Source organism: Geotrypetes seraphini, chromosome 8 (genome assembly GCF_902459505.1).
Source record: "Geotrypetes seraphini chromosome 8, aGeoSer1.1, whole genome shotgun sequence".
In the NCBI taxonomy this organism is placed as follows: Eukaryota; Metazoa; Chordata; class Amphibia; order Gymnophiona; family Dermophiidae; genus Geotrypetes; species Geotrypetes seraphini.
Window position 1 is genome coordinate 176,944,168 of NC_047091.1, and position 23,933 is coordinate 176,968,100.

Here is a 23,933-nt window from a genome sequence, read left to right on the forward strand (position 1 = left end):
CCCTGGACAGCTTTTCAAACCCTGGAATTTTGACCAGGTTTTGAAAAGCTTCTGGCAACGCGCGATGTCGGGACAGCGTGCACGGATACAACGCAGTGATGTCATGCTTATCACTTCACACCAGTGCATGAGCGAATGCCGTCAGACGTTGCTCGTGTAGGTCGAGGTGTGGTGAGGCAGGCCTGGAGGCGGAACGGGGCTTGGCCTGAACGGGTCAGGCCTGGGGGGCAGGGCCATGGGTCCGGATTTTCCGTTTGGAAAATCTGGTAACCGTACTCAGACCCGTCTGTACAAGCAGTTCAGCCTATTAGGTTCAAGACACATGATGCAGGAAGGAATTCCCAAATAGTCTCTAGTCTCACAAGACTTATCAACAGAGTTGAGTTCCTGGGCTGAGGCGGAGCTTAGTCAAGATGGCGGCTGGTAGCTCGTCCTGAGACACTGCGGTGTAGCTGGGGTAAAACCTTTTTCCTTACCTCTTGCCAATGGTTAAAAAGAAATCAAAGGTCCGGGTTTTCCCGGACCATTCCAGTACTCCAGTTGGCCCGATGGACGTCTTCGTCGAGCGTGGAACCCGAAAACCAGATCCAGAGTGTTCTTGGCTGTGGGAGGCACGCAGACTGAAATGTCAAACCTCTCCATTGAGGCTACTACCTTGTCTCCGGAGGAGCGGAGTCCTCCGAGCCACCCGAAGAAGCCAGAGGGAGCGTTGGAGGTGGAATTGGTCCAAGGCGTTCTCTTTCCAGCTCGACAGAGTGCGGGAATCGACTCTGGAGGGAGGCCTGAGAAGCCAGTGTCGCAACCATCAGTACGCTCGGAGAGAGAGAAGAATCAGACTCCCAAAGTTTTTCCAAAAATGAAAGGCACTTCTACTGAGGATACAGGTACACTTCTTCCTCCATATTCGCTGTGATAGGGGATTAACAGAACCGCAAATGCAGAAAAACCGTGAATAAATTTTTCATATGTTATTCGCTGTTTTCTATTAAAAACCATCGTGAATATGGTGAAACCGCGAATAACAAGGTGGGAGACCTGGCCTGTTCCTGAAGGAGAGGCTAAACATGGTGAAGAAAGTGCTGGGAATCGGCGATTTTCTCTGTAAACGCTTGGAATTGAGGATTTCTCTATGCAAGCTGATGTAATTTGGGGGGGGAGGAGCCAGCAAGCTAAAAACTGTGAATAATCGAAACCGCGAATGCTGAAACCGCAAATACGGAGGGAGAAGTGTACTGTAATTCTACCAGTGGGTCCCGGAACTGAGCTTATACCCTCACAAAGACCTGAGGTCTTCAGTTTGGAAACATTATGGGATGCAATATCTAATTTATAGTTCTCTCTGGGGACTCAGATGCAGCATCTTGGTGTCAGAAAATCTAGACATAAAAGATAGACTATCTAAAGTGGAAAACAAAGTAGACGGACATGAGACTAGGTTAAAAGTAGTTGAAACAGGCCTTAACGTGCCTTAACGTTCCCACAGGCCTTAACGTGGGTTAAGGACAGTGGGAACCTTCCCTTTAAAATAGAAATGTTGGAGAATGTGACTAGATAGAAACATAGAAGATGACGGCAGAAAAGGGCTACAGCCCATCAAGTCTGCCCACTCTGCTTACCCACCCCCTGTCTATGCCCTAATGACCCAATTTCCTTATCTTGACCCTCGTAGGGATCCCACATGGGTATCCCATTTATTCTTAAAGTCTGGCACGCTGTCTGCCTCGATCACCTGCACTGGAAGCTTGTTCCAATGATCAACCACTCTCTCTGTGAAGAAATACTTTCTGGTGTCGCCATGAAATTTTCCGCCCCTGAGTTTGAGCGGGTGCCCTCTTGTGGCCGAGGGTCCCTTGAGAAAAAAATATCATCTTCCACTTCGACACGTCCCGTGAGGTACTTAAATGTTTCGATCATGTCTCCCCTCTCCCTACGTTCCTCAAGAGTGTAGAGCTGCAATTTGTTCAGTCTCTCTTCGTACGAGAGACCTTTGAGCCCCGAGATCATCCTGGTGGCTGTCCGTTGAACCGATTCAATTCTGCGCACATCTTTACTGTAATGTGGCCTCCAGAATTGCACACAGTACTCCAGATGAGGTCTCACCATGGCCCTGTACAACGGCATTATGACTTCAGGCTTTCGGCTGACGAAACTTCTATTGATACAACCCAATATCTGCCTTGCCTTAGATGAAGCCTTCTCCACTTGATTGGCAGTTTTCATGTCTGCACTGATGATTACTCCTAAATCTCGTTCTGCTGAAGTCCTAGTTAAAGTTTCTCCTTCAAGAAGTACGTCCTGCATGGATTTCCGCTTCCGAGGTGCATGACCTTACATTTCTTAGCATTGAAGCCTAGCTGCCAGGTTGAAGACCAACTTTCCAATGTAAGCAGGTCCTGCGCCATATAATTCTGTAAACTGCATTCACTTACTATATTACATAGTTTGGCGTCATCGGCGAATAGTGTTATTTTACCTTGAAGCCCTTGAGTCAGATCCCCTATGAATATGTTGAAAAGGAGTGGACCTAGGACCGAGCCCTGCGGCACTCCACTGGTCACCTCCGATGTTTTAGAGAGGGTACCATTAACCACCACCCTCTGAAGTCTGCCACTCAGCCAATCATTGACCCATGCAGTTAGTGTCTCTCCTAACCCCATCGATTCCATCTTGCTTAGCAGCCTGCGTAACCTTTGGAAATGGATGTAACCTTTGGATTATAAATTTCCCCAAATTACCTTCCATGTCTGCACATGATATGTTCAGAAAATACCTTACTGACATTTTGAAGATGCCTGAGTCTTCCTATCCGTTGGTCTCACAAAAATTTATTATTTGCCTTTTAGAGTTAAATTCTGCTGGTTTGGATTTTGAGCTTTGTCTGCTGATAGTCTGGAGTTAACTCATCTTCTAGAGAGGTCTGATGTGAAGTCCAGACCAGTACTGCTACGCTGATGGTACAATTTGCAATTTGATTCAGATAGGGAATGGATGCTTAAGCTCTTTTTTAAATATACACTTCCCCCTCCGTATTTGCGAATTCCATATCTACAGATTCGCTTATTCACGGTTTTAAATTAAAAAAAAAAAAAAAACATTTTCATTTTTCAGGCCTGTGCAGATCGCTCACAGGAAATGGTTCGAGAGACTACGGGAGCTCAAGGCAGCCATTTCCTGTGAGCGATCTGCACGGGCAGGAGTGTGGGAAGATCGTTCCTGCCTGAAAACCCTCTAGACCACCAGGTAAGGCTTAAGGGGGGGGCTTACAGGGCTTAAAATAGCTGGAGGGAAGCGGGGATTAGGGGCAGAACCGGCCCGAATATTATTAGCGGTTTTTTAATATTCGTAGGCCGGCTCTGCCCCTAACCCCTGCGAATATTGAGGGTTTGCTGTCGTTCACTTTGAATTAGAAAACAGGACCCAGAGTTTCTCCCAACCTGGTATTTTTTTACTGGGTTGACGGAGCTTTGTGCGTCCTGCTCCAACTGTTTTATGAGCGTACAATTCATCCTGACCAATGTACCACTTTCTGAAGGATGCCACTGTACAGTACGTAGGAGTGCCTACCCGTTCACGCTGTGGTCAACAGAAGGAAGTGCATGCTGGTAATGGAACCTTTTGCTTGCCTGGTGGGGGGAGTTTATGTGTGTGTATGTAGACGTGGAAGGCAGCTTGTCTTCTTACAGCATTTGACAGTTAATTAAAGTGTGGATGTGGTATCCCTCCAGCTGTGGTTTGAGGTGAAGCGGGTGTACAAGAGTACAGGGATTTGTAGAATGAGCAGGAAATCATACAGAGGTTGTTTTAACACCTGGACTGCACAGTGCAACTGTTTGCCTTGGGCTGATGTGAGTCTATATTTTCTGCTTCGGGGAGGGTGGAGGGGGGAGGATTTCATGCTCAGATACTGGCCCACAAATCACTTTTAGCATCCAACTTGGCTTTGAGACAACTGAACTTGGAGGAGAATGTTGGCTGGGGTGTGATGATGTGATGGAATTAAGGATATCCCCGAGCCTGTTTGCTGATGCTGGCAGATTTCCTCAGCATCCCTCGGGGTCCGGGTCAACATTCCCCTTCTCCTTCCAGCCGATGACAGTAGGGTTCGTTGATGCATTTGGTTCATATTCATCATTGTTCATATTCGTCCATTGTTTTAGATTTTTCATTCTGATTTATGATCTGTCTTCTGCAAGTTGAACTTTATATTTTATGGTCTTTCCACCTGACAGATGCGGTTCCGTAAATCTCCCTCCCTTATGTTTTGTTTAGGTCTCAGAGGCTGGAGGAAGAAAGCAGAAATCCTTGGATCTCTTATCGGGGAAACTAGAATCCATTAAAGATGTGGAAGAGTTGACGACCTTGGTAAGTAAGGAGACCTTCCTGGGGTACCAAGCTTTTTAAAAGCGGATAGCGTAGCTGGTTTAAGAAGGGTTTGGACAATTCCCTGCTTTTTTTCTGTCCCTTACTGATGTACGCAAATGAGGCTCTGCTTGAGTTCCTGCATGTGGCCCTGCATCTCACTAATTGGCGAGTGGCCTAGGGTGGGGATTGGGACCATAGTTTTGTTTTCTGTGGTTTGAAAACTAAATGAATGGATTTTAGTTGCAGGTTTCAGTTTTGGCCAGAACCAAAATCACTGGTTTTGGGTCAGTCTCTAAACTCCATATTTCCAATGTACTGCCTCTGCTTATGACTAGGATTGCCAGAAGTCCGGATTTACCCGTCATGTCCTCTTTTTTAGAGGACTCTCCGGATGTCCGGACGGCTTTGCCAAACCCAGCACTTTGTCCAGGTTTTGAAAAAGCTGACAGCTCGGGACTTGCGTCGGGAGGGCATCTGTGCGCATGTGGGTGATGTCACTGTGTCCACATCTGTGCATGCACCGATGCCCTCCTGATATGGTTCTGAGTATGGGAAGAGGTTGGGCGCATGACTTGGGTGGAACAGGGCAGGGCTGGGCGGGCCTGGGGGCGGGGCCATTGCATCTGAATTTACAGTCGTAAAATCTGGTAACCCTACCTATGACCCATGTTTCCAGAGGTTTATTTGCCTTGAAAAAGACTAGATTTCTATGTATGTATGCTAGAAGCAGTTAAATGCCACAAAGTGGAGGATTAGGCTGCAAACTTGGGGGAGTCGGGTTCAATTCCCACTGCGGCTTTTTGTGACCTTGGGCAAGGCACTTAACCCTTCATTGCTCCAGGTGCAAAAAACATATTTTGAACCCAGTAGGGACAGAGGAAGTACTTGCATAGGAACATGTTAACCAATTTGGGCTGTATCATGGAAAGACGGTATATCGCATTCCATGACCCTTACCCATTACCGTTCCCCACCTTTCCTTCAGGGTCTACATCAGGGGTGTCAAAGTCCCTCCCCGAGGGCCGCAATCCAGTCAGGTTTTCAGGATTTCCCCAATGAATATGCTGAGATCCTATTGCATGCACTGCTTTCATTGTATGCTAATAGATCTTCTTGCATATTCATTGGGGAAATCCTTGAAAACCCGACTGGATTGAGGCCCTCGAGGAGGGACTTTGACACACCTGGTCTACATGTTTAGATCTTTAAGTCTGTCGTCACATACTTTAATGATGAAAGATGAGCATTAAGTAGCCGCCATCTTCTGTATATCCTCCTGAAAGTGTGGGGTGTGGTCTCCAGAATTATTCACCGTACTCCGGATGAGGTTTCCCCCCAGAGACTTCTACAGAGGCACTGTCGCTTCCTTTTTCCTGTTGGACATTCCTCTGCAAGACAGCTGTGGGCCTGCTCTATGCTACAAAGTTTTAACATAATTTCTGCCTGTGGAAAACATTTTTTTGTGCATGCTGGCGAGGACTAATTTTACAGAAAACTCAGCCTTCGATGCTACTAAACCTCCAATCGGATATCAGAGCTGCAGTTCTCCCTGAATCAAAAAAATAAATCTGAATAAGAACTAGGTGGGAGGAGGGGGAATTTATATAAAACTGTGGATGATCAAGAGTACGAAGTAATCTATTGGCTGTCACTGTAGCCCTGTGCATGAGTTTTTGTCGCTGCTCATAGGCCGGCTTCGGCTCTCCCTCTGAAGTCATTTCCTGGTCGCAGGACCAGGAAGTGGTGTCTGAAGGAGAGCCGAGGTCAGTGGGGTGCAGAAGGGTTGATAATGCTGCTCGTGCTGGCAGAGTTAAGGAGTAGAGAATCACACGGTAACAAAATTCATCACCGTTCCCGTCCCCGTGGATACTGCGGGAAATAATCCCATGTAATTTCTAGTGTCCTATTTCAACCTCAGTCCTTCTACACCAGCATTCTTCAAAGCAAAGCTTGCGGGTCAGTGGTTGTGGCCATTCATACCCTGATTCTTATGTGAGCCAAGGATAATGAAGCCATTGTGACATCACTGATGTGATTGGCTCTTAGGGCACTTTGGAATGAGGCATATATGATATCACAATATCTGCTCTGGATACCAGAGACTGTACATTCTTCAGTGTCTGTTTCAGCCTCAGTCCTTCTTCAAAGCAAAGCTTGCGGGTCAGTGGTTGTGGCCATTCGTACTTTGATTCTTCTCTCTCCTTAAAGAATGACATGAAGATGGTTTCCTGCAGTTATCCGCGGGGACGGGAATGGTGATGAATTTTGTCACCGTGTCATTCTCTATTAAGAAGGTACAGCAGAAGGGAAGGGGGTGCATGTGTGCTGAAGAGACTGCAGGGAAGGAGCGGGAGGAGATGAGGATGGTAGGGGCGTCTCAGTCGCTACGCCACTGGTTAGTTTGTCAGTAAAATTACAGTAGTACACAGTTACACTGCCAATAACAAACCTGACAACAGCCGTCACTGTGTCTAGAAAGTGTCGGTAAATTGCCTCAGATTTCCAGACCCTTTTCTGCGCCTTGTTTTGACGTCTTCCCGCAGCCCTTGGGGTTGTGGGTCAGCACTCGTTAAGAACCCCTGTGTTTGGATGTCAGGAGGGCACCTTCTGTACCTTGCGCTGTTTTGACAGACGTCTGAAATCTCTTGCAGCTTCGAGGGACGAGTGAATATGAAGAGCGCAAGTTGATTCGAGCTGCCATTCGCAAATTGAGAGCTGAAGAAATCGAGGGTAGGTTTTCGCTTCGTATGTAATTTTGACAAAGGCATCAACTGAAGCCAGGATCTGTCATTTATGAGTGTTTGATGATTATTTGTTGTGTGGGCTTGTTAATATCTTTGAGATTAATGGATGCCACCTCGAGTCTTATTCAGTGCTTTGGACTGCGAAATCTGAAATTCTCACACAGCATCTTACTGGGTTTAGCAAGGAGCAGCGTAGCCAGTTAAATTTTGGGTGGGCCCATGCATTTCATTCCTCCTCCCTGCACACCCCCTCCCTCCACTCCACTGTTAAAAATACTTTTACTGGTGGGGATCCCCAAGCTCTGCCAGCTGAAGACATCCTCCGCTTGAATCCCCTCAGGCCATGTCACCTGGCGAAAGTCAGCCGTGTGCTTCCATCCATCAATGTCTGCAGACCCCCCCCCTCCATCCTCCCCAAGCATGAATGTACAGGGGGGGGGGGTGCAGGCATCATCAGTGGGTGGAAGTGCGCTGCTATCTGACCAGTGTTTGTCAAGACCTGGGGCTTCTAGCAAGAGGCCTACCTGTGGACATGCCACTAAAAAGTCACTGAATCGCAGCTGCTTGAATCTGTCCAGTTGTGTTTTCAGGATATCCAGAATGGTCCTGCATGAAAGGGACCAGCATGCACCGCTTCCAGTTTAGAAACATAGAAACATAGAAGATGATGGCAGAAAAGGGCTACAGCCCATCAAGTCTGCCCACTCTGCTTACCCATCCCCTGTCTATTCCCTAATGACCCAATTTCCTTATCTTGACTCTCGTAGGGATCCCACATGCAAACTTCTCATAGTCATCCTGAATATCCTGAAACTCCGACTGTCTGTGGTGTCTCCAGGACTAGTTTGGGCAGCTGCTGCACATTTTTGCCCAACTGGAGATGAATAGATGTTGGTTTAATCTTTTTTTTATTGTATTGTATATGGTTATTGTACTCTATTTCAAGAGATGGAAACATTTGAATAATATTAATTAAAAAAAACCCTAAAATCGAGAGAGAGAGAGAGAAAATAGCCTTTCTTTTCTCTTCTGTCATCTTGGGGGGGGGGAAGCTTAAAAGGGGGTGGGGGGTGGACAGTGGACTAACCTGGCAGCTAAAATAACAATCATTGCATACTACCATGCAAAAGGGCTTCTGCTTACCAGGTCAGCTGGTGCCAGGGGTGTCTAAGAGATAGCATTCACAGGCCCCCCCCTCCCCTCGGGCAAAAAGAAGCAGGTAGTCACGGTTTCAGCTTAAGAGAGACAACCTAGTGACCAAATTCTAATGACACAATTTGCTCAAGTAAATTGCACCCCCCCTCCAAAAATATATTGCCAGTCTTTCATCTTTGCCTAAATATCTAATCACTTGCCAATATGGTTCGTATTGTTCTTCAGTTAGCCCATAAGGGTGAAGAACTTGGCCTTTAAAGCGGACAGATCACCATTTAGGTGTGAGAACCAGCTCTGAAACTCAGCACATGCGATATCTCCCGACCAGCGCCTTCAGCCTGCTCTTCCACATGCCCACAGACTTTCCTCCTCCGCCATCTTGCTCACATGCTGCTTCTGCCTCATAGGGCTAGAGTACGCATATACCTATAGATTTATTATTTTTTGGCAGGATGATACCAAACCATGAGGCATTAGCACATTAGATTAAACAGACTGCCAAAAGAACAGCTGTTAAGTGCCTTGGGACAACAGGCAAGAGATCTATCAAGCTTCAGCTATCCGTTGGGGTTGACGTCGCTTCCCCGATGAAAACATTTTAACGAATTGTGATGGGCGAGTGGAAAGTTTTATAAAATAGGAGGAAACATCTCAAATAATTGTGAGATTGAAGCTCAAGCATGGACAAGGAAACTTTGGGTCAAGAAAAGAAATAATCCACTTCAATGCTTGATGCTGTGCTTTCCAACTCAACAGGAGTTGGAAAGAATGAGAAACGGCTGGGAGCCAAAAGGCTTTCCAGAAATTTAAATGGAACTAGGTACAGTGAAAAACTGGTAGAAAGACACACTTGAGTCTGAAAATGGGCTGGATCAGGTTTGGGGGAAGCAGTTTCGGCTTTTTCAGAGTGAAATTCAGCAGCTGCACGATGCCTCCTTGCAAACTGCCCTCGCACCCCTGAAACTGTCCACAGTTCCCTAAACTTACCTCCACAACCACTGCATCCCTTTAAAAATTGTCCCTACCCCCCCTTATATGAAGCCCTGCAACAAAAGATTTTGCCCGGGACTCCGTGGGTGGTTAAAGCGGCCCCCTTGGCAGTCAGCAACAAAGGAAGGCCAACAACCCACCTGTGCGTTCTGCTCTTTAAAATATTTCTTTCTCTGGACCTTCCACGGTGGCCAGCCTGTTCACTTGGTGGTCGTGTGACCCTTTTCACTGAAAAAAAAAAAAAAGAATTTGTCTCCGTATTGGTACACAGACAAAAAAAATGGGAAAGAGAATAATTACCACGTGGGTGATATGTGAAGTGATGCAAAATACAAATATATAAATACATTGACGTTATTCAAAGTGCTCAGAACCAATCAAATGGTGATAGAAAGATCACGCCGGGGTATAACCCCTGGAGAAAATCTTCACTGCGTGGGTGTGTTTGTATTTAGTATCTCTCCGTATTGGTACAGCCATCCTTCCAGTAACTGGAGATGTGGTGGAAAGTTGGAGACGGAAGGCAGGCCTAAGTGTCTGGCTAACCCTTGGTTCTTCGTTCTCCGAGAACAAATAGGTCACATAGGCCTGATACATGAGCCAGTATCATTGATGGAGCCTGTGATAGAAGAAACTTTCTGGTAACTTATACTGTGCAGTCTGAGGCCAGGTGGCGCTCTCTAATTTTAATATTTTAAGAGAGTGTGGCGCAGTGGTTAACCCTTTCAGGACCATAAGGATCGTAGGCCAATTTTTGTGGTTTTGACGACATTTTTATGGTAAAAAGGGCTTGCAGATGCCAAAAAATTGATTTTTTTTTTGTGAAATATCATTATTTTTATTTAAAAAAATCACACTTCTGGCTTATGGACAGTGTGGCAAGTGAATCTTCTCGTCAATCTAGCAACGACGCTAATGAATGAATGTCGGAACCAGTTTGTTTACATAAAGGTAGTATCATATGGAATCCGTACATATCAAATTTAGAACTGTAGACTATCCCAATCAAAATTTATAGGATTTTAAAGTTATGGGACAAATATGTCCCTTGGTCCTGAAAGGGCTACAGCTACAGCCTCAGCACCCTGAGACTGTGGGTTCAAACCCACGCTGCTCTTTGTGACCCTGGGCAAACCACTTAATCCCACCCCCCATTGTCCCACAGGACAGATAAGGAAAAATGCTTGAGTACCTGAATAAATTAATGTAAACCGTTCTGAGCTCCCTTGGGAGAACTGTATAGGAAATAAAATAAATACATTTATTTGGATTTAAGCTCATGTACCTTCAGCAGTAGCGCACAGCGATATACGTTCAGGTATGCCAGGAATTTCCCTGTCCCTGAAGGGACCCCAATCTGTTTGAGTCTGAGGAAGTGGAGGGTTAAGTGATTTGTCCAAGGTCACAAGATGCAGCAAGAAAGTCTGAACTTGGCAATCACTAGGCTTCTCAATTCCACTTTCTAGTTATGGGGTATCTAATGTGCTCGTGTTTCTGACTCTATAAAGCCCTTTTGCTGCCTTAAACACAATCTTTAGGCAGAGGAGTGGGTATCCGAGAGGCCTTTATTATGGTTCATAGACAACAACGCGGAAGACAAAGGTGCGCGCCGACAACTGAGCGAAAGACGGAGGCGCGCGCTGAAGAAAATTACTGTTTTTAGGGGCTCCGGGGGTTTTGGTTGGGGAGCACCCCCAGTTTACTTAATACAAATCGCGCCGGTGTTGTGGGGGGTTTGGGGGGTTGTAACCCCCCACATTTTACTGTAAACTTAACTTTTTCCCTAAAAACAGGGAAAAAGTGAAGTTTTCAGTAAAATTTGGGGGGTTAAAACCCCCCAAGCCCCCACAACGCGGCGCGATCTGTATTAAGTAAAGTGGGGGGGTTCTCCCCCATGCCCCCCCCCCCCGTCGGAGCCCTAAAAACAGTAATTTTCTTCGGTGCGCCTCCGCACTGCGCTCAATTGTCTGCTCGCGCCTTTGTCCCGGCGCGCTTTTGACCTGACACCCTTTATTATCTCTAAAAGTTAGAAGAAACAGGCTCCTAGGACCGGATAACCCCCTCAGGCCAGAGGTTCAGGGCAGCTGTTTGTTTCCTTCTGGCTTTGGAATCTTAAAAGAAGTTGTTTTCATTTTTTAAATAGTCCATTTTTAGATTTCCCTTGGTCTCTGCCTTTTATTTTTAAAACACAAGCTAGGAGCCAGGAAAAAGCTTTAAAATGTTAACGATAACTGCTTCTGTCTGATTAATGTCACCAAGCCGATGGCCTCCTTAATCCCCTTACTTCCTTGTGATTAGCACACAAAAACGTTTTTGTTAAAAAATATTTTTTTGCTCGAGTTCTTTAAAACGTCCAAACTTCCCAGTTTTCAGGATTTCGCAGTCGCCATATAGCAGAAATTGGCCTTGCCTGGCACTGTTAGCAGATAAAAATCTTTTCAGCCAGCTTGGGCCAGTAGTGGAATCCTTTTTTTTTTTTTTTTTTTGGGGGGGGGGGGTGTCCACTTTGCACTGGATCCACAATAATCCTCCTCGCAGACCAAAAGCAAACTCTTGGCTTAGTCCTCCTGAATGCCTGCGGAGGTGAACTGCTGCTACTTATTAACCGGAGCTTTCTTTGTTCCAGCCGTATCTTTGGCGGGCCGACTTGGGAACTACAGGAAAGAAGGTGACAATGAAAGCCTGCTTTACAGAGGACGAGGGAACCATGGGGACCTTTCAGCATCTGTGGTGAGTCCTGTATCTTGCAATCCGAGAGACAGACAATGCTATTCGACCTTCCAATAGGCTGGTGCCCTCACGTCTGTCACTTTTAAGGTATAGCGCGCTCCCATGGCCCTTCTAACGTTCCCGTCTTAGATTCCACATGGCTATCAGGTTTTTTTTTTCCCCCCTCAGAGTAGGCCAACTCTTTATATATTGCGTTTTATTTATGAAGCCTTAGTAAGTGAATCGATTAGTCAGCAAAACTTAACTGGTGCAACGAGGAACCGCAGCCTAACCCAAGCTTAGACACAAAGCAGTGGTTAAATGCATTCCGTGCTACCAGAAGCGAGTGACCACTGTTATTTTTGTATCTGATTACCAGTCCAAACAAGGAAGTGTTTGCTAAAACACAATCTATGTTCATTTCTTAAAAGCAAATTTCTAGAAATCAGCATGCACGGTCAACAAAGACCAGCAGCCACCAGGGCTGGAGTTGCTAAAAGACTGCCTTTGTTGTTTAGTCCCTTAAATCTGCTTTGCAGAAAGCATGGATGCTGCTGACACTGCCATCTGTGACTTTATGTGGCACTGTGGTACTTTTGTGTAGTAGGTGACGGCAGGCAGAGACCAGTTGACCTCCTGGGTGCCTTCTCTGATTTTCTTCCTCGTTGTGTACATAAGCATTTTAATTCCCTGTACTTAAAAAAAAAAATTATGCTGTGCAACAGAGGTTTTAGGGCATGAATTGTAGTGGGTGTTCTATAGTGAATTCAAAACGGACCTTAATTTTTTTGGGTCTAACCCTCTGATTTTTGGCAAAAGAGCATTGTAATGCAAAAATTAACATTTTCGCTATATTTTGTAATGCTTGGAGTAAATGTTATTACAATCTCGGAAATATTACAACAGTTTGCCTCAAATTAGATTTTTAAGCTAAAGTGAGAAAAGTGTATGGATAGCATTGAAGAATGTAATCGAGAACTTTCTGGGGAATAGGAGATGATGTTTAAAGCATTCTGTGATCTCAAATGCAATATATCACTAAAAATTCATTTTCTCCACTCGCATCTGGAGTGTTAGTGATGAGCACGGGGAAAGGTTTCATCAGGACATTGCTACAATGGAGACAGAAGAACAGGGCAGATGGAATTTATCAATGCTGGCTGACTATTGGTGGACATTAATTACTGGTAGAGATGCTCCTAATCTCGTTTATAAATAACGATTCAAGAAAATAATATTTATAGGAACTCTTAAATCGGCTTCTCATGCTATAAATAATTGCGATTTACTCAATCTATACGTGATAGGAAAAAACTGAGGCTATTTTCATACACAGGAGGTCAAATTCTATAAAGTAAACTAGAGAATGACACGGGGACAAATTTTCACATCCCGTCCCTGCGGGAACTCATTTTCCCATCACCTCAAGTTTTTTTCCTGTCATTGCCTTATTCCTGCAAGCTCCGTCCTCATCTGCACAAGCCTCAAACACTTTAAAATCCTAAGTAGCAACATTCTAGAGCTCAGATTGTGATGTCATAATGCCTCATTCCACCAATGCCTAAGCTCCATCCTCATCTGCACAAGCCTCAAACACTTTAAAATCCTAAGTAGCAACATTCTAGAGCTCAGATTGTGATGTCATAATGCCTCATTCCACCAATGCCTAAGCTCCGTCCTCATCTGCACAAGCCTCAAACACTTTAAAACCATAAGTAGCAACATTCTAGAGCTCAGATTGTGATGTCATAATGCCTCATTCCACCAATGCCTAAGCTCCGTCCTCATCTGCACAAGCCTCAAACACTTTAAAATCCTAAGTAGCAACATTCTAGAGCTCAGATTGTGATGTCATAATGCCTCATTCCACCAATGCCTAAGCTCCGTCCTCATCTGCACAAGCCTCAAATACTTTAAAATAATAAGGAGCAACATTCTAGAGCTCAGATTGTGATGTCATAATGCCTCATTGCCACCAATGCCTAAGCTCTGTCCTCACCTGCATAAGTCTCAAACACTTTAATTGAACAATTTTTTCTTGATGACTACAGAGAAAACAGAACGTACAATAAAAACAATACTTTACACTATGCATCATCCAGTTTTTGTTCTTCCCCCCTCCATAGCCTCCCCCCCTCAAAAAAAAAAAGGCACCAGAAAAAAGCCCAAGACACCTACTGAGTAAACCAACCAAAGTACAACCTAAGTCAGGGCAGTAGCAGTTAAAGCCATCAAAATTGGGTTAGCTACAGCATCCTAAGCCCCGCCCATCCCTTGAAAGTAGGAAAAAAAAAAAAAAGAAAGGTATTTCCAGGGGTGTCAGGTCAAAAGTGCGCCGGGACAAAGGTGCGCGCAGACAATTGAGCGCAGCGCGGAGGTGTGCGCCGCAGAAAATTTCTGTTTTTAGGGCTCCGAAGGGGGGGGGGGGTGTGGGGGGGAACCCCCCCACTTTACTTAATAGAGATCGTGCCACGTTGTGGGGGGTTTGGGGGGGTTGTAACCCCCCACATTTTACTGAAAACTTCACTTTTTCCCTGTTTTTAGGGAAAAAGTTAAGTTTACAGTAAAATGTGGAGGGTTACAACCCCCCAAACCCCCCCCAACGCCGGCGCGATCTCTATTAAGTAAACTGGGGGGGCTCTCCAACAAAAACCTCCGTCGGAGCCCCTAAAAACTGTAATTTTCTTCGGTGCGCGCCTCCATCTTGCGCTCAGTTGTTGGCGCGCGCCTTTGTCTTTCGTGGGGTTGTCTATGAACCATTTCCAGGACCCTCACAGACGGGCAACAAGTGTTGCCGCCCCCCCCCCCCCCCCCGCCTTATGGTGTGTCCAACCTAGTTGAATACCCAACAGAAGGAAACCAGACAATACAAATGACCATGGTTGAATATACACTTCCCCCTCCGTATTCGCGGTTTTCGTATGTATGGATCCACTTATTCACAATTTTAAACATAAAATTCCTTTTTTTTTCTCGGGATATTTTAAGCCCTGTAAGCCCCCCCTTAAGCCTTACCTGGTGGTCTAGAGGGTTTTCGGGGCAGGAACGATCTTCCCCCACTCCTGCCCCGTGCAGATCGCTCAAAGGAAATGGCTCGAGAGACTACGGGAGCTCAAGGCAGCCATTTCCTGTGGGAAGATCGCTCTTGCCTGAAAACCCGCTAGACCACCAGGTAAGGCTTAAGGGGTGGGCTTTCAGGGCTTAAAATAGCTGGGGGAAGCGGCGGTTAGGGGCAGAACCGGCCCAAATATTATTCGCGGTTTTTAAAATATTGGCGTGCCAGCTCTGCCCCTAACCACCGCGAATACAGAGGGGGAAGTGTAATGGAATCCCCCCCCTCCCGGGGGGTGTGTGTTTGTACTCCACACTTTTATTGTAATAATTTAAAGGCTTGGTGGTTTCTTTCGCTTCTCCAAGGAGGTGTACGCAGCTGACAGGAATGCTCCCCCAGGCAGCATGTCAGACTAAATACATTTGTTCCACATATAAAATTACCCCCCCCCTTTATAAAACTGTGCAAGATGTTTTTAGCGCCAGCCGGCGTGCTAAAGCTCTGCACTGCTCCAACGGTCATAGAATTCCTAAGAGCATCGGAACAGCGCTAAAAACCTCTTGCGCAGTTTTGTAAAAGTGTGTGTGCGGGGGGTGGGGGGGAGGGGGGTAATTTGCTTGATCCTGTTGCACGTTAGTGCTTATGAGTTTGTCCTGCCTTGCCATACTGAAAAACTGGGTGACGGGACTAAATTGCGTGAGACAACGGCGCGCCAACAACTGAGCGCAGACAACTGAGCGCAAGGTTGACGGCGCGCCGAAGAAAAGCACTATTTTAAAGGATTCCGACGGGGGATGTTGGTGGGGAACCCCCCTATTTTACTTAACAGACACCGCGCTGGCGTTGTGGGGGGTTTGGGGGGTTGTAACCCCCCCACATTATACTTAAAACTGAACTTTTTCCCTAAAAAACAGGCATAAAGTTCAGTTTCAAGTATAATGAGGGGAGCTACAACCCCCCAAGCCCCCCACAACGCCAGCGCGGTGTCTGTTAAGTAAAATAGGAGGGTTCCCCACCAACATCCCCCGTCGGAACCCTTTAAAATAGTGCTTTTCTTCGGCGCGCCGTCAACCTTGCGCTCAGTTGTCTGCGCTCAGTTGTCGGGGCGCTGTCGTCTCGCGCGATTTTGTCTATGAACCGAAAAACTGTCGCCTCTTTCGTTGTACAAACGTAGCTGCTTTAAATCCCTGACCTTTTTACGTTCTGTTTATCTCTGTCTTGGTAAGATCCGAGCCCTGCTCTCCGTACAGTAGCAAATTCTTGATCTGTATTGCAGGAAGAGAGAAGTCTGTTATTGGACGGCAGCAGCCCCATAGGATTTAAGATGTCGAAACTTGAATTTCTCCTTTTTTAGTAGCTTGGCTTCAGGGATGAATATTCCTTCCAAGATCAGAGCTTGCTCCATCCTAATTTAACTTCGGTCCATGGGACAGGTTGATTGCTCTGCTTTTAAGGGTTGCATAATTGCATTGAGAACCTCTAGACCAGCACTTCTCAGCTTGGTCCTCAGGACACATTGAGCCAGTCTACTTTTTGAGATATCTGTAATGAGTCTAGGAGAGAGAGAGAGTTTCATCCACTACCTCCGTTGTCCATACACCTATCTCGTACATGTTTATGATGGCTGTCCTGAAAACCTGACGAGCTGGGTGTGTGCCAAAGACTGAGTTCAGATTCTCTGCTCTAGAGCAGTGGTTCCCAACCCTGTCCTGGAGGACCACCAGGCCAATCGGGTTTTCAGGCTAGCCCTAATGAATATGCATGGAGCAGATTTGCATGCCTGTCACTTTCATTATATGCAAATCTCTCTCATAGGTGCTAAAACATAGGTGCCAAGGAAAATAACGAGCTTTGAATCCTTGCCCTGAAATAGCTAAGAAGAAAAAAAATTTAAATTGAATCAGGTTGGGCAGACTAGATGGACCATTTGGGTCTTTATCTGCTGTCATCTACAATGTTACTATGTCATTCTTATGTTAGGCACTGTTTATAGAACTTTAGATGTTCACTATTTCTTTGCCGTAGGCGTACTTTAGGCATCTACATATTAAACACGCCCATGATCAGTGGCGTCTTCCTCTCTGCGCCCCCCCACTCCTTCCCGCCTCCATTCCACACTTGTGCTCTCCCTCCCTCCCCCCGTACCTCTTAATCTTCGCCAGCGCGAGTGGCCTCGGCAACATGCTCCTTATGCCAGTGCTGGTTTTCCCTCTGATGTCACTTCCTGGCCCCCGTGACCCGGAAGTGATTCAGAGGAGAACCAGGCTGGCACGAGCAAAAAGCAGAAGTTGCTTGCGCTAGCGAAAATAATATGGATGTATGGCGGGGGGGATGGCATGAGGGTAGCATGGTGGGGTAGAGAGGTGCCGGCACCCCCAACAACTTGGCGCCCGGGTTGGCCCGCACTACCCTTACTACACCACTGTCCACAATCCTCCTCTAACCACACCCACTTTCTGGTAGGCGCTTTGAACTAGGTATCTCCCTGAAAGTGGTAGACGCTTACCAACAAAATGATGATAATATTGTTATTTTACTTATGATTTTCTTATGTACTTTAGTTTTTAATTAGTTCTTCCTTCTCCTATGTTTTCTGCTGTGTACTCGTCTTAATTATATGTGAACTGAATCGAGCTCCACTGGGAGATGACCCGGTATATAAACCAAAGATTAGATTAGACCAATCAATTAATTTTAATTTAAGCCAATTAAAAAGTGTCAATTGCTTGTTATACGTGCCAATTAACCTTTTTAAATGTTGGGTGCGCCGATCTAAGCATCTTTTATAGTATCTGAGCATCAGTCTCTCTTATTAGGGATGGTCAGAGTGGAATCTCTTCACTCACTACTGAGCTGCTCTAATTAAGAACTAAGGGCTAGATTCACAAAGCAAACCGATCGTGTACCGATCGGTTTGCGACCCCTTAGCGACCCCGGCCCGATTCACTTACCTGTCTTCCGACCATCCTCCGATCCGCGCATGCAAAATGAGGACAATGGCATGCAAAGTAGGCAGGGATGCGATTCACTAAACAAAACCCCGCAACACCGACTAGGCTTGCCCGTCAAAAAAAAAAAAAAGTGACTTCTGAGGACCAGTCGCTGAAGCCCTTTGCGACTGCCCTGCCTTCTGCAGCCCTGCTCTCTGCCCTCTCAGCCCCGATCTCCTGCTGCCCCGAACGTGCTTGCCTGCCCCGAACATGCCTGCCTTCCAGCCCCGAACTTGAACACCTTGCCTGCCTACCCCAACTCTCCCACCCTTGCCCGCACTGCAAGCCCGTGGTTTTAACCCACGGGCTTAAGCAGGTTAAAACCACGGGCTGCCAAAAGTTCTCGATCGCCTACTAAAAAAAAAAAAATCTATGCCGGCCCTGAGGTCCAGCACTTTTCAGGTTCCCTGGCTGCGCTCAGTGTAAAAAAATAGAAGAAGAAGAAACCCCCCCCCCCCAACTCCGACGGCCTGGAGGTCCCGCGCATGCTCAGACCATCTACAGATGGTCTGCGCATGTGCGGGGGTCGCTATAGCGCGATCCATGCCTGCAGACGGGGGCGTTCCTCCGATCGCCCTCATCTGCATGTTGGAGTTTGCTGAGTTCGTCGGACCTGCCCGGATCGAGCCCGATTGGGCAGGTTAGTGAATCCTGGCCTAGATTCACTAAGCAAACCGATTGTGTACCGATCAGTTTGCGACCCGATTTTACTCCGGCCCGATTCACTTACCTCTCTGCTGACCATCCTCCGATCCGCACATGCAAATGAGGGGAACGACATGCAAAGTAGGCAGGAATGCGATTCACTAACCCAAACTGGACTGGCCGATCACAAACAAGCGACTGCTGAGGACCCTTTCTGACTGCCCTGCCTTCTGCCGCCCTGCTTCTCTGCTATAAGCCCCAATCTCCTGCCTGCCCCAAATGAATCTCCTGCTCTCTCCTGCTGCCCCAACTCGCCCTGAATCTCTCCTTTTCTTCCCGTAGTTCAAACCTGTGGTTTTAACCCGCAGGTTTAAAACCATGGGCTCGCAAAAAAGTTTTAAAACCGGGAGGAAGTGACATCATCCCGGTATATGGCTGCCTAATCCCGAGAGCTCCGACGGGGCTGAGGTGAAAAGTGGAGTTTAGCGCTTCCAGTGCAAAGTAGTTTTGGCAACTCGAGAGATTTGGCCTAGCCCTAGTCATGGCGACTCAAAAAAAAACTAGAAAAATATTTTGGTGAAGGAGGAGAAAAATTAGCGTCGGACCTGCCAGGTGAGAGTGTGGAGAAAAACAAGATGGCTGTGGGGCCCTCGACTCAATCTGAGTCGGAGGACGAAGGCATACCGGCGCACCAGTTCGAGCTTGGGGGTGAGGCACATAAGACCCTGCAGATGTGGTTCCGTGAACTGAAAGAGGAAATGGTAGGGGTCCGACTTGATGTGAAAACGGCCCTGGCAGAGTTGCGTGCTGATGTCGGGGAACTTGGGGCCCGGGTCTCCATGACTGAAGACCACGTGGAGGCACTATCCACATCCATGTCGGAGACTAAAGACAATACTAACCGCATTTCTACGGAATTACAAGAGTTGCAGGCGCAGGTGGAGGATCTTGAAAATCGATTCCGCCGTTGTAACTTGAGATTTAAAGGCATACCCGATGTGCAAGCGTACCGTGACTGCAAGTTGGTGGTGTGGGAGTTTTGTCAGCAACTCCTTGGTGCGGCTGGAGCGGTGGTGCCGGATGATATCTTGCTGCAGCGGGCCCATCGTAGCTTGGGGCCACCCCGAGGACAGGGAGCAAAGGATATTATTGCCTGTTTTGGGGATTTCGCTTTGAAGGAAAAAGTTTTACAAGCGGCACGCCATCAGCCGCAATTTCGGCGGAAGGACTTGGAAGTGGGGGGGTGTATCAAGATTTAGCCTGGTCCACGCTGCAGAAACGTAAAGCCTTTAAGGAAGTTACACAGGCATTGCGTGCTGGGGATTACAAATACCGCTGGCTTTTCCCCTTCGGAGTCTGGCTGACAGTTAATGGGAAGTCTAAGCGAGTCAGTGCTGTAGTGGAGGCATGGGCTGCGCTGCGGGATTTGGGTTGTGGAAATGTTCCTGCTGCAGCACCCATCTTGGAGCCTGCAACGACTTCTGGACTATGTGGGACCTGGACTACGGTATTGAGATCGGGCAAGAAAACTGCCAAATCTGCTACCTGAAGGAATGCCTAGACACCATTAGAGGGTTTCTTTGGACATTTATGGACATGGGTATTGCTGAGTTGGATGTGGGTATAGTCCTTTACATTTTGTTATTTTCTGCTTTACCCTGAATGTCAGATTTGTGAGAGTTCGCTGGGTCTCTGTTGGTTTTGGTTTTTTTTTTTGCTCTGCTCAGGTTGGACGGGGTGGGGTGCAAAGTCGAGGAATTGGGGGTTTGGTTTGTTCAATTTGTGTTTGGATGGAGGTGGGGAGGGGTTTCCCCCATTTCTCTTTCTCCTTTCCAAGGTTTGGGATACTTTCCTGATTTCTCGGTTGGGCTGTGATGGAGGTTCTCATTTAGGGGTTGGGAGATAAGAGCAGGGATGTTATTTGAGGTTAGTTTGGGGAAGCGGAAGGGTTGGGAGTAGTCACTTTGGAGGATATCACTTTCTACTGACTGGCTGGTCTTAGCACGGGGGATCAGCAACCTGCAGAGGGGTGGGGGGTGCTCTAAGGGGGGGGATAGAAAACTTTTTACTATAGGGTCCTGGAATGTCACTGGGATGGATAGTCCGGGTAAACGGAGTATAGTATATCGTGAATTGCGGAGGTTACAGTGGGATGTTTGTCTGCTTCAGGAGACTCATCTGAGGCCTCGAGATGTGGGAGTGCTGCATTCGCCTGCTTTTGAGCAAGTTTGGACTCATCAAAGTGGGAGAACCACCAAGAAGGTGGGGGTTTGGCATTTCTGGTGCGCAAGGGATTAGGATTAGTGGCGCAGCAGGTGTATCGAGATTCTACGGGGAGATGTTTGGCTCTTCAGGGTACTTTACAAGGCAGAGCTCTCACTATTATTAACTTATGGCCCTACCGAAGGTCAGGCTGAATTTTACAATTCTCTTGATCCTGACTTGGTGAGTTTTGTGAAGGGCTCTGTCTACTTGGGGGGAGATTTTAATATTACCCCTGATGCCCAGTTGGATCATTCCCGGGGGAAAGGGGGCTCTCGGGCGACTTCTAGAGCCTCTCGAAGGGCCTTTCTGGCTTTGATGGCCTCCCTGGGATTGGTCAACTGCTGGCGCCTGCTGCACCCCTTTCAACAAACTTATACCCATTATTCACATGCTCACTGATCCTATGCTTGGATTGATTGTCTTTGGACTCATCAAAATCAGTGGGGAGGCGTGAGGCAGGCAGAAATTGGCCCGATACAGATATCAGATCATGCCCCTATCTGGGTTACCTGTGCAGGGTATTGGGAGGCGGGAGCTCAGCATAATTTTTGGAGACTCAACGACTCCCTACTAGAACACACTCAGGTACTGCAGGAAGTAGATGATACCATTGTCCAATACCTTCAGTTTAATGATACTGGTTCAGTTAGTGATTCCATTCTGTGGGATGCTCTAAAAGTAGTAATTCGAGGTATATTTATTAAGTGGGGGGCTCGTCTTAAGAGACTGAGAGAGCGGTGCTCCTTGGCTGTTCGAGAGCGTCTAATTAGTTTGGGGCATTCCCATCAGAGACACCAGGATCCTTTAGTGTATGAACAATTACTGAAGGTGCCTGCGGAACTTTCTGTTCTATAGATGGAGGAAATTGATTTTTCCCGATTGAGACTGCGGCAGACTATATATGAGTATAATAATAAGGCTGGGTTGCGGTTGGCTCGGTTTATAAAAGTACGGCAGGCTAGGGCGACCATTACACGCATCAGGGATGCAGGGGGGGGTTGAACATCTTACTGACGGTTCCATTGGAGCGGCTTTTTTGTCTTACTATACCAAGCTATATGGGAAGGTAGATGGGGTGAATTCCAAGTCGATATCCGTCTATTTGAATATGCCCCTCCCTTGGTTGGCTGATCCTGACAGGGAATGTCTTAATGAACCCATTACCTTGGGAGAGGTCTTGAGTGTTATTACCCATCTGAAGACTGGGAAGTCTCCTGGATTGGATGGGTATCCCAACTCTTTTTGTAAACAATATCGTGATGCTTTGGCTCCCTTATTGGTTCGGGTTGCTAATGGGGTGCAGGAGGGCCTCTCTTCACCACCGTCCATGGGAGAGGCGGGCATTTCTGTGTTGCCTAAACCTGGGAGGGATCCGTTGAGCTGTCGGGCTTATCGCCCCCATTTCACTTTGAAACACGGACGCTAAAATTTTGGCAAAGGAGACTCCTGCCCAACCTGATCCATATGGATCAGTCGGGTTTTATCCAGCGACGCCAGGTTAGTGACAACATTAGAAGGACATTGCCCAGCGATCCCAGGATAAGGTTGCCTTTTTAACCATAGATGCCGAGAAGGCTTTTGATCAAGTTAGTTGGGAATTTTTACGGCAAGTGATGGAGCGGATGGGCCTGGGGGATTTCTTTCTAGCTTGGGTGCAGGCGTTCTGTCGGGTTCCTAGGGCTACCATTCGTATTAATGGGGGATATACGCCGTATTTTTCGATTACTAGAGGTACCCTTTATCTACCCTCTTGTTGGCTCTTTCCATGGAGCCTATGGCTATTCATGTTAGGGAACATTTACATCTGCGAGGGGTGTGGGTTGGTGAACAGGAACATCGTATTTCCCTATTTACTGATGATGTGTTATTGTACGTGTGTGATCCAGAGCTTTCCCTCCCTATCTTGATTGAGCTTTTCTCTGAATATGGTGCTGTGTCTGGGTTTACGGTCAACATGGATAAATCTGAGCTTCTGGGAGTCACTTTGACTGAGAGGGATATCTTTCACCTGCAGGGGATGTTTCCATTCAGTTGGGCGTCGGGAGTGATTAAATATTTGGGAATCCGTCTTTCGAGTGATCTTACACAGTTGTTTGCTTTGAACTATGCTCATATTGTACAGCAAATTGGGAGGGGATCTTTAAAGATGGCATGGGTAGTGGTTGTCTTGGTGGGGCAGAATAGCTGTCATCAAAATAAATGTTTTACCCCGTTTATTGTTTTTATTCCAAACTTTGCCAATTCCGGTCCCCTCCTCTGTTTTGAAACAACTGCATGGTTTATTTTTTCAGTTTATTTGGCAAGGGAAACGTCCTCGACTTTCTAGAAAGGGCTTGTGGTCCTCCAGATCCTGTGGGGGGCGAGCTCTACTTAATTTGTTTTGGTATTTTCGGGCTGCTCAGTTACGACATCTTAGATTGGGATATAGCTGCGGCGAAGACTGTGGTGCGTATGGAACAACATTTTGTGGGCCCTCATATCCTGAAGTTTTGGCTTTGGACCTCTTCTCCCGAACGAGAGGTGCTCGGGAGTCAGGATAATCCTTTCCTTACCCATCCTTGTGTTTGTGGTGTGAGACGCGGCGGAGATGGGGTGCGGGTTTGGTACCCTCTATTTTGGGGGCACTGCGTGATAGCCAGCCATTGGAAGCGATTGGAGCCGCCTAGCCTATTGGATTGGTCCTTGAAACTTCAAACTTTGAGTGCAATGGAGCTCTCTATTGCAAACGACATGGATACTATCTTTCTACTACCCGGACTTGGTCTCTGATTATGGACAAAGTGGACTCTTTGATTTAAGTTTACTGCTTGGGGGAGGGGGAAGGTTTTGGGGGGGATTGTTTTGTTGGGATGGCTTCCTGAAGAAACAACAGGGGGATGTCTCATGTTGGGATCATGTTATAGTGTTATGGGGGTAGGGTACAGTTTGTGCATGGGTATCTGGTTTATAGTTCTTAGGTATGATGCTGTGATTTGCTTTTAGAGATGGTAGTACTTTTCTATCTTATTGTTGTATATTGTA

General features: G+C 46.8%; 1 protein-coding gene across 1 annotated transcript in view; it reads left to right on the forward strand.

Moving 5' to 3' along the window:
• SMTN (smoothelin) overlaps positions 1–23,933 on the forward strand; it is a 336,207-nt gene that overhangs the window by 128,129 nt on the left and 184,145 nt on the right. Inside the window, exons 4-6 of the mRNA XM_033956006.1 lie at positions 4,290–4,362; positions 7,014–7,092; positions 11,878–11,981. Coding sequence (XP_033811897.1) covers positions 4,290–4,362; positions 7,014–7,092; positions 11,878–11,981 — 256 coding nt within the window. The remainder of the gene's footprint in view (positions 1–4,289; positions 4,363–7,013; positions 7,093–11,877; positions 11,982–23,933) is intronic.